The 16643-nt window shown below is 33.1% G+C and overlaps 1 protein-coding gene across 3 annotated transcripts in view; it reads right to left on the bottom strand.

The window, feature by feature from the left end:
• Positions 1–16643, bottom strand: part of LOC110993001 (calcium/calmodulin-dependent 3',5'-cyclic nucleotide phosphodiesterase 1) — a 175992-nt gene that overhangs the window by 125467 nt on the left and 33882 nt on the right. The window contains exons 1-2 of one of the 3 annotated variants that reach the window (XM_022259041.2): positions 5698–5781; positions 4430–4765 (exon numbers count right to left, since the gene is read on the bottom strand). The exons of the other annotated variants lie outside the window; for them this stretch is intronic. Coding sequence (XP_022114733.1) covers positions 4430–4637 — 208 coding nt within the window. The 5' untranslated portion in view covers positions 4638–4765; positions 5698–5781. Of the gene's footprint in view, positions 1–4429; positions 4766–5697; positions 5782–16643 lie in introns of those variants that run through there. 3 annotated transcript variants of the gene reach the window in all.

Here is a 16643-nt window from a genome sequence, read left to right as displayed (position 1 = left end):
GTATAACGGTATAATGATAATAACACAGAACGTTTTGTGTTATCATTTTATATATAATATATGTTTTAAATGGATCTGTTACTATGGTGATCTCGTACAATGGTTACTTTTCATAATGAAACTTCAAGTATTGTAAAGCAATATTGAAACAATAACTCATACAACCAAACTATTAATTTGATTAAAAGTTCAAAGCGAACTGAACATGTTTAACTATTTCATACTTTGGGTTCAATAAGCGAAATTTATGATGCGGATAGGTAAATTCACCCATCTCTGATAGATGAAAATTGTTTCACAATGAGAATTGTTGATAGCCCAACCAACATTGTTATAAATAAAAATGTATATACTCTTCAATATACAGACCATAACGACGTATTTTACTAAAGTATCTCTATTATAGATTTCTGAGTCGATCCATATATATACAATATACCATCTTATTCTGTCTACTCGTTCGTGCAGTTTCTGTTTCCAGAAAAATGTGTAAAGGAACCACCATTTTGAAGAAAATATTTCTGTATGCGTGACTGAATTTTATTTATTATGAATAAATCAATCAATTGAATCTTCACGTCATCGTTCCCTCTCGCCTGGTTAAAGCTTGCTTAGTTATAAAATAAGATAGATAGATAAAAAATCACTGGTCCCTGATCTGAAGACAGACAAGGATAATAATAGCCTGGATCGTAATTTATTCTGTCATACTAACATAATACTAAAAAAGTTCTTAAAGCCGCCACCATTAATAGATGGTAAGTTTAGGAAATGAAACATAATATTAGCAATTTCACAACTCTACTACCAGTCGTATCTTTGTGAAATGATGTAAGCTATCAAGACCAGCTTAATTTGTAAATGCATATATGCGTCTAAATACAATCCAGTTCATACAATTGGTATTGTATGCATGAAGGTTATACATGCCATATATGGGAGTTGGTGTGGGCATAATTGTAATATGAATTATTCGTATTGATCTAGATTGCGTGGTTTCGTTATATGATAATATTGTAGTTATAGATAAATGAAATAGAAAAGATAATCTAGTAGTAGGGATTATGAAGGGTCGTGTTCGATTCCCTCAATAAAATTTTGAATGAATTCTTTGCCGATGGCGCCAATGCCGCTAATACTGCCTCGAGCTTTTTTATAAAATATATAAAGGAAAATTAGATTTATTGTTTATGGTTCATATAGTTAAAAACTTAAACTTATGTCTTTGAAATTTGTAGATAACATAATATACTGTTAAGAAATTTAGCAAACGTCTTTAGAAGCCTAGATCAGCTTCATCCCTGAGGCCGTAGGTTCGATCCCCGGCTGTGCACAAAATCTTCTTTCTTTATGCGCATTTAGTTAGCATTCGCTCGAACGGTGAAGAAAACGTCGTGAGGAAAACCGGCTTGAATTACACTCAAAAAGGCGTGTGTTAGGGACTGGAGGTTCATCACCTTCTTGACTATTAGATTGACGAATGATCATACAAACAGGTACAGAAATCTGAGCCCTGGAACTAAGAATGTTGCAGCCTTACTGATTTATTTATTATAGGCCTCGTCTTCATAATGTTATCTAATTTTAGTAGTTAAGCGAACTCTAAGTACCGTAAAAATCTTCTATAGAATTAAAGATGTTAATTTATATAGAACAATATGCCATCAAAACAATACGGTATTTATTTATACGTAAGCATTAAATACACAAATACTCGATTAACGCGACATCATTATCTCTTATCAGTGATAAGACGGTGACGTCACGCTGTGTCACTGATTACTGGTTAGTTGATGTCACAGATTACGAAGCTTTTGCTCTAATCGAATATACTTTAACATCAATATTCGTGTTAATATTTATCTGTCTGTCAATTTGTGTTTACGATATTGGTATAATATATAAGAACGTTAGTTATAACAGTGCAGTTTAAAAACTAAGTCTGTTTTTATTTCGTAATCCTACAAACATTTATTATATATAACAAAAAACAATTATAGTAAAGATATAGAAAACGATGAAATACATAATATGTAAAAAAAGTTCAAACATTTACGAAAGGTAAAAATCAATAGAAATTCTTTTAAAAAAATGTGTGGCGCTCGGGTACTGCTGATGGAATAAAAGTGAGAATTTTTTTTAATATAAAAAAAAATATTTAAAAAAATCGTACTTAAATGTTTGCAAATTGTAAATTTTGTGACCACATATAAAACTGAAGTATCGAAGTAACTATGCCCTAGAACGCTTTATAAGCTTATGGTAACTATCATATATAACTACTATATGCTTCAATCCTAAACTGCTGCGTATAGAAAGTTATTGTCAGTATGATTTATCGCCCAAAAAACAAAGCTGTCGCTAACAAATGAGGCTCCTTTATAAATATAGTTTTAGAATGATTTTCTACTCTAGATGTCAAGAGTAAAAAATCATTCAAATATTTAAACTTCATTTGGGTTTATTGAATGTGTGTATAATCTATAATAAAAAGTCATTAAGGAATAATGGAAAATTAATATAACGTTTACGCCTAAAATTTACTTAAAACCCCAAAGTATTTAACATTTGTCCTTGAAAATTTTAAAAACATATGACTGCGAAATTTGTCAGATATCCTGACATGTTATCTGTCATCTGCACCCGGTACGTTATCGCCTTTAAACTCCTCAAATACCTCTAAAATCTCTTCTCCTCCTCCTTCAATCATTTTGTCTTCTTCGCCAAGATCTGGCGAGTGACGGAGGCTTACATGAGCTGGCCTATTTACCGCTGGATCGGCAATTTGCGGGAACTGGCATAGGACAAGAAAAGTTGGAATCTCATTTCAGAGACCAAGGCATTTCTTGGGTCTCAAAGTCAGCAAAGTGAGTGAGTAACTGTTAATGTTTACAGGTGTCTGTTTAAGCATATTTTCCTGTATCAAAGGGTCAATAAAAAATAATCACTCGCTCTACAAATAAAACGTCATCCTAGCATATTTTCAGTCATATAAAGTCGGAATAATTAGTAAACTTTTATGAATATTCTTTGAATAACGCAGAATTCATGTTTAATTCATGGAGTATTTCAATTTGTTTATCCATTTCGTTTGTACATACGAATATCGGTTGAAAATGCTTTGATATTTATATTCCTATCCTTTGAAATCCGATCTATTATAAATCTGAAATCTATAAAGTTTTCTAATATTCGTTTCAATTGTGGTATCGTTACATTCTGCAGCTATTAATAATAATAAAACCATTTTATTTTTTACTGTTAAAAAATTACATATACCAATTTGATATAAGTATTTTTTTGTTATTATTATACATTAGTTACTATTTCCGTTTCATTGAAATCCATATGGATCTATTCTGTTTCCTCCATCAAATTCTACCCAGAAATCTTATCTAAGTCTTCGGCTCCTCATTGCTTTTGTGGTTTTCCCACATTTCATTTTCCTGGACACCTCTCCAGCGGGTGTCTTCACATATTTTATCTGAGCACCTTGCAGCACCTTGAGGAGAATAGGCAATTCTATACTCCTTTAATAGTTTTACAATTGTCATCCTGGTACTCCTGGTGGTTAGAGGTTAAAAAGGGCTGGAGCAGAAGGCTGATCAACTATTTGCTAATACAGAAAAATCTATTTAAAATCAGATACAGAAATCTGATTCCTACTCATAACTTGATTATTATCAGACGATCACATTTCACTGTAGTAGCTATGAAAGTTAGTGCCTTAATTAAATATACGTCAGCTTTGAAAGACGGCAGGCATCTCAACATCATGTTTATTTGTGCTGTGCATTTAATTAGAATATAATTTCGCTAAGTACATAGACTGTTTGCTGTAATACCAGTTTTAATTGAATTTAGTTAGACTAAAATCTTACGTTCAGATTTTTTTGTGACAACGTCTTATGACTTGATTGAGCAGCGTTACCTCGCGGCGCGTCGTTACCTCTGATAAGTTCCATTTAAAGCTTGAAGTATAAATACGCTTGCATGCGTACAAATAAATGTAACTTGATCAATTCAATTGTGATTTCTATTTACCTCCTTCTCTATATCCATACAAAATATCTATCAAACAAATAAAATTGAAATTTTCTTTTGAAAATTGCAACAATTTTATCAGTATTTACGTTGTCACTTTCAACTATCGTCAGTAAATCGACTGTACAGACAACCGATTTTTGATTCAGAATTTTATAAACGTTTGAAAACGTATAGGAATAAACGCCTGGATTAACCCATATTAAATTGTTTGGATATTAATGGTGGAAGGACACGCAGGTAATTTGAATATGAATTGGATTAACAAACAGGCTGATACTACAATGATCTTAATAACTAACTGAGATTAAATACAAAATATGAAGCCGATACCAAATTGTTCCCGATTGCACTAAAAAGTATTTTACTAAGCAACCATCCATACCTATAACGTACGAGTATCCATCCAGGGTTAAGACGCATTTCCTCAGGGCACCAGACATTGAGCGGTGCCTCTGAGCCCTGGGTGCCCCGAGAGCCCTCCCTCCACCTGGATCACTATGACACTTGTGTACCAACTCCTTGTCGTTAACACTACTGTTTCCGTCGACAGATCCCTGCCTGCCATCAAGCAAGGCTCGCCGCATTGTCATATCACTCGTTATCTCCTGTCACATGTAAATTCACTTCACTTAACAACTTTTGTCACAGGTAATTTCACTTTCCGTCAATGTATCACACTTTTGTCATATTCGCACGTTTACTTGCATTAAACACAGTACTGTAATGGTAAAAAACATGTTTTAAAATAATACGATTAGAAATTAACGATTAAAATTATGCCAAGAGTATTAGCATACAAATTACGTAATTAAATGGTGACATGAAGAGTTATCAGAGTAAATAATTAACTGCTTAATTATTGACTGGAAGTACTAAAAAAATATAATAATTATTATTGTGTTTTGTATATATTTTTAGTTTAGCGCAGCATCGGCGCGTGCACGCCAACACATGTTATTATTATTAAAATTATTAATTACTAGATTCTAATATTTTCTTGTCTTTAATCATCATAACTTAGCAAAATTTATTTCTAAAATTGATGATACTGAAAGCATCAAACCGTGTGCTAATAATAGAATCATAAAACAAGGCAATTTTCATTGTAACTGGAACTAAAGCTTAAAGAATTGGTAGTTTTCTTTTATGCGAGTCGACATAAAAATGAAAATGAAATGCAAAGTAGCAAGCTATCAAGTGGGCGGAAAATTTATCTTTATCGCTTGTACTATTAACATTAATAGTGATCATTTGTTTTAGCGAAAAGCTATGCGCAATAAAAGTTAGATATTTATAAATTGTTAAAACTCAAAGTTAACGAAAAAGCTTATTTTTAGCTTTAATTAGATTCCCTTGTGAAAAAGGAAATTCCGTATCAATTTTCCTTCGCGCCAGAAAGAAATATTTGCCGTCCTAAGTAAACATAGTGTAACAATTTCGACACTTGACAATCGCGTATACAGTCAAATATATTTTACGGAAATTGTTTTTCCGCCATGGTAACTAGGAACTTATTGCGTCACGGGGTGGGGAGGTCATTAGTAAACATCGTGATGCCACTCCGATCCGCGAACAACAGGTGTCACCATGTGACATATAACTCATCTAGCGGAAATCAAAATGGCGAATTTTTTGAAAATGGAATATTACTTTAGAGGAAATTTCCCTGGTCTTTACTTTACGAAACGCGCGTTCAAGGCGGCATGATAGCGACACGACCGATCCGCGTGAATGCCTGCGCGCGACTGCTCTATCTTAACAGACAACAGTCCACATGTCCTACAGGTTACAGGTAGCTTGTGATTAGATGGACAGTTTTGAATATTACCTTTTGATTATGCTCCAGTTTATACATTGTACGGTTTGATTCATATTTAGAACGTTTTTTCTGTTATAATTGTTTAAATTTTATCGTTACTTACGTGTTAAAATAAGCGTAATTTATGTAATAGCAGTAATTAAGTTTAGTAAAAAATAAAAAGTGTAAACATGGTAATATGTCAGTTATGGTAGTAATTAATGAACCCTTTAGTCGTATTCATAAATTAAAATATAACATTCTTGTTAGGATACCCTATAAGTCGCCATCACTTTTATTCGTTATAGATGTGTCACTAGATTTATTAACCCATATTACAACTATTCCATGGTATATATGAAGTCGTTGGAGAAGAGAATGATTTTTGAATGATTATACTTTATACATTATTGATTATAGTTTATATATTATTAGGAAAACAGAACGTTTTCGTTTAGCTTATATTTACATGATTCATTGAACATACAGCATTTTACTGGATTCGGAGTCGGTTCAAAAGAAAAGTAGTTAATCAGTTCTGCAGTCAAAAGCTAAATAGCAGCAGATGTTTATTTAGTGCAAAAAAGTCCCAGCTTACGTATAATCCAGCCAGTGTAAGTACTTTTAAATTAAGAAGGAAAATGTGAGATGTGAAATTTCATATGCAAATTTCTCACGTCGACGCTATGAAAAGCGTTCGCAAATGAAGACACAAAGAATGTACGTTTAACTGATTGAAAATATCTACAAAGGTTATATACATACTTATATATATAATAAATAAATAAAAACCTATAACTAATAACAATGTATCCCAGAATGTTTCGCTCGTTAGAATGTGCAAATATTATATGGCTGTGTGTTCTGAAGTTGATATTTTTCACAATAGTATTTGTAAATTTAAAAAGTATCACACATTCAGGTTCACGGTAAATACTTGCAACCTACATTCCTAATTTGAATTAATTAATTTATTTTTTTTCTTTTTTGTCATTTAGTTTAATATGTGTATGTTGTTTGGTTGATATTTAGTGTAAAATGCTGTGTACAGATATAATTGGATATCAGATTTTCAAATGTTGTTTAGTGTGTAATAACTGTATGTATCTAATCAATCTGTTTTCTGTTTTTGTATCTAAATGTAAAAATAAAAAAATATTTGACCTTCGTAAATAAAATAATGATTGAATAATTTCCGAGTTTCATCCGATTATGCTGGATCAAAATTTAAATGTCAGCGTTATATTTAAAATGAAATAAAAAGCAAAGCAAGTAGGTGAAAATTGGGTGGAAGCAAAAAATAATTTTCCCTATTTTCCTGCATTGTAACACAGCAGGTACAAATTAGAAGGCTGTATTTGGAAATCAGTCCCAAGAGTCAAGTAAAACATGCCTCTAATAATAACGTTGTTTGAGCTTTCGAACAAACAATGCGACAGAATGTTAGAATATTAGAAGCTCTTGCAATTCAAAGTAAACAGAATAAATTACTTTTGACATCGAAATATTTTTTTTTTTCAAAAGAAAGTTTCTTGCAAATTCTTACTTTGTAACATAAATGTCATGAGGAAAATTTGTAACAATGTCTATATATAACCAATTCAATCTAATTATACGAATAGGCTATGCCGATGTTAATTACTAATTATACTTTCATGCGTTCAAACGCCAACAGTACGACAGACTTCTATAAGCATAAAATATGGAAACAACGTGAGAAAATTATTCTTTAGCTAAATATCAAACTCGATCCCATCGAATAGTGTTGGTGTCGAGGCGATTTTATTTATATATTAAAACTTCGTTGCAAAAATAACACAATACATAAAAATCACAAGGAATGCAACGGGCGGCCTTATCACTAATAAGCGATCTCTTCCAGGAAGCCTTAGTAAGAGGAAAACTAAAAAAATAAAAATTATGAGTGCACGAAGTGCAGAACCAAATGTTTTATGGAAAAAATAGAACTTTAAGAACTAGATTAATGAATAGCGAATAGTGATGCAATACAAAAGAAAAGGAAACACAAGAATTACACAAGTCACGATTGATCAGGATAGAATAAGGCTTAAAAATGTTTATAATCTTCTGTTTAAACATTTCTTAACCTAGGCCCTATTTAATTGTAATAAAAACAAAAGTACTTAAAGAATTATTGGATAAGATAGTTATGAAAGGTCCTTTATTATGTCCATTCTTCGGACATGGATCTCGGCGTGGTGATCAATCCATAGATTAGGTATTAGGTAGGTGGGCTCAATTTCCGCAACAAGACCCGAAATTGGTCCGTTTTGCGTAAAGATCAATGTATAGAACGCCTTGTCGTCCAGGGGAAGGTTGAAGGCACTAGACCGAGCGGCAGGTCACCTACGCGTTGGACTGATTAGATCAAGTCTGCCGTAGGAGTAGTAGGTACCGGCCTAGAGCTGATTGCAGTACTAAGCACTTCGTCACAAATCAGTTCACACTGTCGGAAATTGGTCGACCGCGCGTAGCATCCCAAAAGAAAAAGAAACGCCCCGGAAGGTGGGGCTAAATCCAAAAATACTTTTTTTACAACTAATTTGACAGGTCAGGATTTTATTTGTTTGAAATTCGACTACAGTTTGCATGAAATGATAATAAAAAAGATATTATTTAAACGAATTCCAACCCCTCAAGTCGATTAAACTCCTCTAAATTCTGGGAAAGATGGCCTAGTTACCACACTTAAGAAACAACCCGGCGCAAAACAAAACACAATAAACAAAAGAGCTCGAGCATACATATTAAGACTTGTATGACTATTATCTTGGAATTTTACAGTATGTTAAAACGTAAGCTGTAGTTATTTAAAACATGTTAGTAATTGTCTGTTAAATTGTATCATGGGGTCACATGGACATCCACAGCTCTCCCCTCACACTGTAAAACCCTGTATTTAATTATACATTAGTGCTTGCTAGATTATACCTACCAGCCATTTTGTGTTGAGTCAATACATTATAGTCAAAGAGTTCGCAAGCTTTTCTATGAATAAAGATCACATTTATATAGCAAATGATTCAAATATAATGATGTGCAATGAAAACCACTAGTCAAGTTTATGTACATTTTACTATTACTCAAAATTATATACAAGCCGATTTCAAGCAAGTTTATTTCAAAATATAATCTCTTTATACATTAAATACATTAAATATTCAAGTCTGAAAGTTTATTCAAAATTTAAAAGTTTTTGAACACTATTCAGCATAGACAACGATTCGTTCAAAATGCCTAATTTATAGCTCATTAGCGTCTCTTAACCCTTTTCTTGTTAGTGTATCTGTAGAGATACACCAGAATTTAAAAAAATCTAGTGTTATTATTTTTAAGCGAAACCATGATATTTTTTTAAGAATATTTAGGCCATTTCTTAATTTCGGAACGCAACATTAGTTTTTTGTGTTGGTAAGACTGATGAGCTGTCAAACTTCACTTTAGTTCAAGCTCCGACATGTTGCCTCGCAAAAAGGTAAGAAAAGTTATGATTTTTTCTTGTTTTTATGTATTGAATGAGTGGATGTGTTAAGTTATTAATTATAGATATATTTAGCACTAAAATAATTACTTTGGACATTCTTTAATTGTCTGGTTGATGCTACATGTGACTTTTTTAATGAATGTATCTCCTCGTGCACATTGCCAAGAAACTAACAATTCTATTTATATTTGATATGTATCTCATGGTACACACTGCTAGCTTTACTAACAACTTTTACAAAATCGTCATGTATCTGTATGTGCACACTGCCAAGCTGAATAACTGTTCATATGGCTATGCATGGCTTATTTTATATATTATTTGTAGGTCCATATGTTTTCAAGAGCTAGCAAAATACTCACATTGGTGCCAAAACACAGTCAGTCATCAAATAATGAAGAAAGTTCGGATTCTAGTAGTGAAGTCGAGAATTTTTATCTTCAAAAAAGCGATAGTACTGAATCTTCATCTGCTCCTTCGCTTCCTTCTTCTCTTGAAAATCTTCACATACTTTCTGACGATGAAAACAACTTCACTTCCTGCCCTACAGTATCAATGAAACCAGCATCTAAAAGTATTTCTTTGAATTCTTCAACTCAAGATTCTCTTCACTCGGTCATACCTCCTTCACCAACTGCCATTGTAAATGTTATTCGAAATAAAAAGCCTAGATTTAACCGAATAGTGCCTGAAACACCAGAGTCATCGCCAGCAATAGTAGCAGCCTCACCATCGCCGTCAAATATAAATACACGCTCAAAACAGCCACGGCTAGCTGTAAGGCGCCTTGCACCTATACAAAGAAAGCAACTGAAATTCCATTGGAATAACAAGAAATTTGAACATAACGCCGAAATACACGATAAACAGTTACCTTCAGATACCATAAAAACACCACTAGAATATTTTCAATACTTCTTTGATGATGGCATCCTCAACATGATTACAGAGCAAAGCAATTTATACTCAACTCAAACAATTGGTCGTTCTCTTAATTTTTCAACACAAGACATCAAAGATTTTATTGCAATAAATTTGATAATGGGAATCGTGAATATGCCGGCCTACACTGACTATTGGTGTCAGGAATTCAGATTTTCACAAATAGCTGATGTAATGACACTCAAAAAATTTCAACAGATACGACGGTACATCCACTTCAACGACAATCTGCTTGATGACGGTGATCGGTATTTTAAAGTTAGGCCACTCATTGAAAAAGTACGTGCCAACTTTTTGAGAGTTCCTCATGAAACCAGGTTCAGCATTGATGAAATGATGGTGCCATATAAGGGCAAAAAAGCCGGTAATCGAAAACAATACATAAAGAGCAAGCCTCGCAAATGGGGGTACAAAATATTTGTTAGAGCTGGCGTTTCGGGCTTCATTTATGATTTTCTCGTATATGGAGGTGAAGACACTTTCAGATACCACCTACTTTCACCAGAAGAAGGCTTGGGCTTTGGGGCAAAAGTCGTCTTCTCACTATGTAAAACTATTCCTGATCCAGCATGTTCAGTTGTGTACTTTGACAATTTTTTCTCCAGTCTAGAGCTAATACATATGCTCCGATATAATATGGGTATATTCTCCTTAGGCACCATAAGGATAAATAGACTACGTGGTGCAGAACAAAAGCTTGTACCTGATAAAGCCCTCAAAAAAAAAAAGGCCGCGGATCTTATTCACGAGTAGTATGTAATACAAACAAAGTCTGTATTGTCAAATGGCATGACAACAAAGTGGTTACTGTGGCAAGCAGTTATGTTTCTGAAACTCCTGTTGGAGTTATACAACGTTACAATAAGGATTTAAAACAGAGAGCTGCTGTCCCCTGTCCCAATATAATAAAGCACTACAACGCACACATGGGAGGAGTCGACCTTGCAGATATGTTAGTGGCTTTGTACAGAACAGAGGTGAAAAGCCACCGATGGTACTTACCGATATTTTCTCAAATGTTAGATATGTGCGTGAACAATAGCTGGATTTTGTATCGCAGACATATTGGCGTGGATAACATAAAACGACTGAGTTTAAAGAAGTTTCGACATCATATTATACAAGGGCTCTTACATTCTGGGAGACAGCAGCCATTCAAAAACTATGATTCTTTACCACCAGCACCAAAAAAGATTATAAAAACACCCTGTACCGTAAGGCCAACTGCGGACGTTAAATATGATGGATACAATCATTTCCCTACTTTTGGGTCCAAAGGACGATGCAAACTATGTATCAAAGGTCAGACTACTGTTATGTGCATCAAATGTGGTATGAGGCTGTGTCTTTTACCGGATAGGAACTGTTTTTTCAATTTCCATAATATGAATGTCTAAAATTAATCTGATTTTGTATTTTTTCATTGAAGTTCCATTTTTGTTATTAAATAAATAGTACAAACTACTGATTATTAACTTGTTTTTTATATTTATTTTCATATAAATTATTATATAATCAAGTCATAGATAATTTGGCAATGTATCTGTAGAGATACATTGATAGCCTAATATATTTATCTATGCCCTTGGCAATGTATCCCACAAGATACGGGTGGTTTTTTTAAAGGGGTAGTTTGAATATTTTTTTTAATATTTTTTCTAGACCCCTTGGGTCATTAAACTTAAGTGCTATGAATATTATTTTTATATTCGAAAAAATAAAATTCTGCCAAGTTAAGGGTTAAAGTTGCAAGTTTATAAAAGAAAGCTTTATATTTTCGCGTAATAAGTTCGTGTAAAAATGACAGAAACCAATAAATTCATTCTTACATTTTTGCGTCTAACACATTGGTAGTCAGATCAGATTAGTGCTAAAGAAATTAACTTACAAGGTAAATTTAATATAAGTCGACGCCACGTTACATAACATCTCTAACGTTTTATTCAATATTAATAATTCCATGTCAAAGATATGCCGATTTTATAAAGTTATATAAAAAAACCAGTAAAAGTCTATAACAAATTAAGAAACTGACTGATTGCTTCTGAAACTCTTTAATTTTATGGCACAATTTTGGTTTAGAATACAAAGTTATCTCGTGTCGGGCGGTTTGTGGTTGCAATACCCGGTAATGGCTAACCAGGGTTCAAAACGTCGACCGCTACGATTCCTTCTATATATATATACCTATGTTAATGAGTAATAAGAATAATTTGTTGAATTTAATAATGTTGTTAAAAAAAGTTTTTCTTTGGTTTCGCATGGACTCGTAAGTCTTAATATAAAGTACACCTTTCTCGTGTCTCGAATCTATTATCTCTTAGTGAAAACCTCAAATACAGTAGTATTTTTTTGGTAGTTTTTTATCTTCAACTTCAATCAACGTAGGAATAAGTAAAGAGATTTAAAACACATCGAATTTGACTGCCACTCCACGTTTTTACATATTTACATATTTATTAAAATAATAGAGTGTATGTTTAAAAAAAAGATATATTATGGTGAAGATAAAATAAGCAAAAAACATATTACGTTTACACAAAACAGATTATTTTTATTTATTTCAATATATTTACATCTTATAAGTAACTTAATAAAATCAAATTTATTGATACGCCATTAAACAAATCCTTTCATATTATTAGTACTAATTAAATGGTAAGTAAAATTAAAATTAGTCTCCAACTATCAAAGTTGAAAAAAAAAATGTCCCTGGACACAATGGTAGAGTATTATTAATAAAAAAACATTCTGGTGATGCTGGTGTATAGGTATTAACTTCTTAGTGACCTACTAGTTTGGCTTCTATCCCAAAAAAATTGCTATATGATCGTGAGGCAACATCGCAAGGTCGCTAAAAGCATTCTTTAATCTGACAGTACTAGCGAAGGAAATATCAGAATGGCATTTGGAGGCCTTTGAATACTAAATACTACTTTGAGTACTCGGCGTATTTGTAGTAGTGTAAAAAAGTACTTTGGACTTATCAATCATTTAATTATTAAGAAATAATTTATTTGAACACTACTTATAAAGAGAAGATCTTTATATACTTTATAACATCGCCTTCACCCAGATCCCGTCACTTTTTAAAATAATGTTCATACTTCGATCTATATTTTTTTATATAAATCTAATAAACAGTTTTCTCACTTTTCTATCTGTTTCATGATCAGCCTCCAGTGCCTGACACACGACATCGACTTTTTGGGTCTAAGACATGTCGGTTTCCTCACGATGTTTTCCTTCACCGTTCGAGCAAATGTTAAATGCGCACATAGAAAGAAAGTGCATTGGTGCACAGCCCGGGATCGAACCTACGACCTCAGGTATGAGAGTCGCACGCTGAAGCCACTAGGCCAACACTGCTTTAAATGTAAATTTAGAATCAATTTAACATCTTATCTGTTGACGTACTTCGAGATATGAATAAAGTTATTTTCAGTTTTAGTTTATTTATAAATGTCTGGCGTTGAGCACTAAATAAAGGTTCACTTATAAAATCCAATCCAATTTTTGTTATTCCTTTGGTTCTTATAAAAGCCTTTGATCCCGGCTTTGCTCCCGAAATCTCTATTAGGTACTTAAATAATTGGGGAAAAAAGTCATTCGTAAATATATTTTATATTCGAAAACCATAAAAAGGCCAATTACGCTGTCTTTGATTCGGCGAAGTCTTTTAAGTTATTTGCCGAATGGCCGTTTTAAAACAATATATTATTCATAGATACGCGCTATTAATGAAGGAAATAAATGTTACTTGGCGCAAAATTTACTAAACCAAAGCCCATTATTACCTTTAACAGATTTCTCGAAAGTTCTTCCGTTGCCCGGCTTATTATTTAATTATATTAATTGTACTGTTTTCTTGCAACGAAGTGTTAAAATAAAGTATATTTAAGTGCATATGTTGTTTTTCAGGTTTAAGTCATTCCAGTTTCTTCACGATATTTGCTTTCACCTAGGAGCATGTGTTAATTGCCATGCTTGTTTTCTTATTTTTTTTCATGAATTCTTTAAGCGCCCAATGTAATTAATGAAATTGTATTCAATACTTGTATACTACATATGGATCACAAACTTGGGCGCCTACTAAAGCGCAGTATACAAAGCTACAGGTGTGTCAAAGAGCGATGATAGGGAAAACAAGAAGAGACAAAATAAAGAATTCAACATTAAGGAAAATAACTAAGGTAACAGATTTTACAATAGCAATCAATAAACTTAAGTGGAAATGGGTGGGACACATGAGAAGAGGTACAGAAAAGTGGAGCAAAAAACTGCTTAACTGGTGCCCAAGGTACAGCAAACGCAAAAGAGGGAGAACTCAGAAGGTGGATTGACCACATTAAACAAACAGCAGATGGTACATGGCAGAGAGTGGCACAGTGCAGAGAGGAATGGCGGGATTTGGCTTATGCACGCATAAGCGTAGCACTCTTGCTCTATCTCATATCACAAAAAACAACAATTTAATTCATATTATGTAAGCATTTATCTTAATGACAGTTAATTCTTTTGTCAATAATTTAGACTTTAAAAAACAAAAGTACAGTAATTTATAACACGGTTAAATTGCCCATATATACATTCGATTTAGAAAGAGAAAAGCTTAAAGTAAATCATTTGTACATACGCGTTATATGGGTTTATACAAGCGCGTTTTGCAAGACTAACACATTTTACTTTACACTATAACGCCCAATCATCTACCGTGTTATAGGAGGGAATACAACAATATTTAAATTACTTTACTTATCACAGCCTTTATATACAGATTCCTCATAAAAAACATAACCTTTAAGGTTCAATATAGTCCCGTATATATTGTGATAGATTGCGTGAACTCTGACAGTGAATTGTCGTGATCCATCATTTATATACCAACACTATGTCATATATTATTATATAATCACTAATTTGGGACTTTAATGTTAAATTATACGATATCGATATATACGAATGTCATAGGTACCTACATACTTGGTAATTGATTGACTGACAAAATTTTCATATAGTCTTCGTGTGTTTAATTGAGTTTTTAATACATTAACGTATTAGAAATTAACAAGATGAATTGAATTAGCTTGAATTAGCGTTAGGTACAATATTTAATATTCTTGTACATTTTTTAGTGCCTCTCCATTACTGGAGTTCAGTTGTCAGTCTCTTGAAGCGCGCCATGTCCCGTGCCAGATACACCAGATACAGCTTATTAGACTTTTATATTAAATATTGCCTGCTTGTGAACCAAGCAGCATAGGCGCAGAACTCTCAACCAAAGCGTGGGAGTTGTAATAGATTTTTGTGGCCTTAAAACTCATGTGATAGAACTTTCTTCTGGAAGGATAGGTTGGCTTAATTAGGACTTTACGCACAACGGAGAAAATTGAAAATTTGAGTCCGTACAACTAGTACTATATTCCGAGAATTCCTATTAGAGGACCAGACACAGAACACCTATTTGTTTATAATTGACTATTCCAAATTAGATGCAATAGCATAATAGTTCTACAATATTTAGACTGAAATGTCGTTAAATTATGTCTCTAGAATTACATATTTACGCATATAGACCGATTGTAATAAGATAGAAATCAATATCTTCATTCCTAACAACGCGTATTTAAGCGTTCCTCGTACACATATTACATGCCAATGCTTACATCCTGAATTTATTGGGTGGCACGCCTTGTGCGAACTTACTAATGAACGGATTTGTGGTGGCTATTATATTAAAATAGTTTTATCTCACTCTTGTTGTTATATTCTGTTCACCTTTATGTCACCTTAGCAGGCAGCACTGGCATTCAGTGAAGTGGTTAGCGTGAGTATGAAATAGTCACTCCATCCTTCCTCCTTTTTTTCTGTAATAGGGGGCAAACGGGAGGGAGGCTCATCTGTTGCTGGCAGACTACATCTAAAACACAGTTTATGATCTGAAACCTTACGAAGAGCTGGAGATGAGAATTCAAGATAAGAAATCTTGGAAACATGCTTGTCCTACTCCATAGGACCTACCTTTTGGAAGGGGTAACTAGAATCATCTTTATATTTTATTATAGAGGTTACAGAATAAATGAAATTTTGACTTTTTTACTTTTCTTGCTACTGCAATCTACTCGTACACTTACTAATTTGCTCACAAACACATGCACCACACAATCACAATTGTAAACACAAGAATTGTATGGAAGAGCTGGGATATCTAACTCATGTATATCATTCTATAGGTATTACTTATAGGGGTTCGTTAATCTCAAAATAGTAATGAATGAAACATGACATTTACACATGCATCCGGCATATAACAAGGATATATCTAGTAAGAAGCATTTAGGGTAATATTTA

This window comes from Pieris rapae, chromosome 12 (assembly GCF_905147795.1).
Source record: "Pieris rapae chromosome 12, ilPieRapa1.1, whole genome shotgun sequence".
Lineage (NCBI taxonomy): Eukaryota > Metazoa > Arthropoda > Insecta > Lepidoptera > Pieridae > Pieris > Pieris rapae.
Note: the sequence above shows the minus strand (reverse complement) of the source record. Positions and strands in the feature narration are given on the sequence as shown.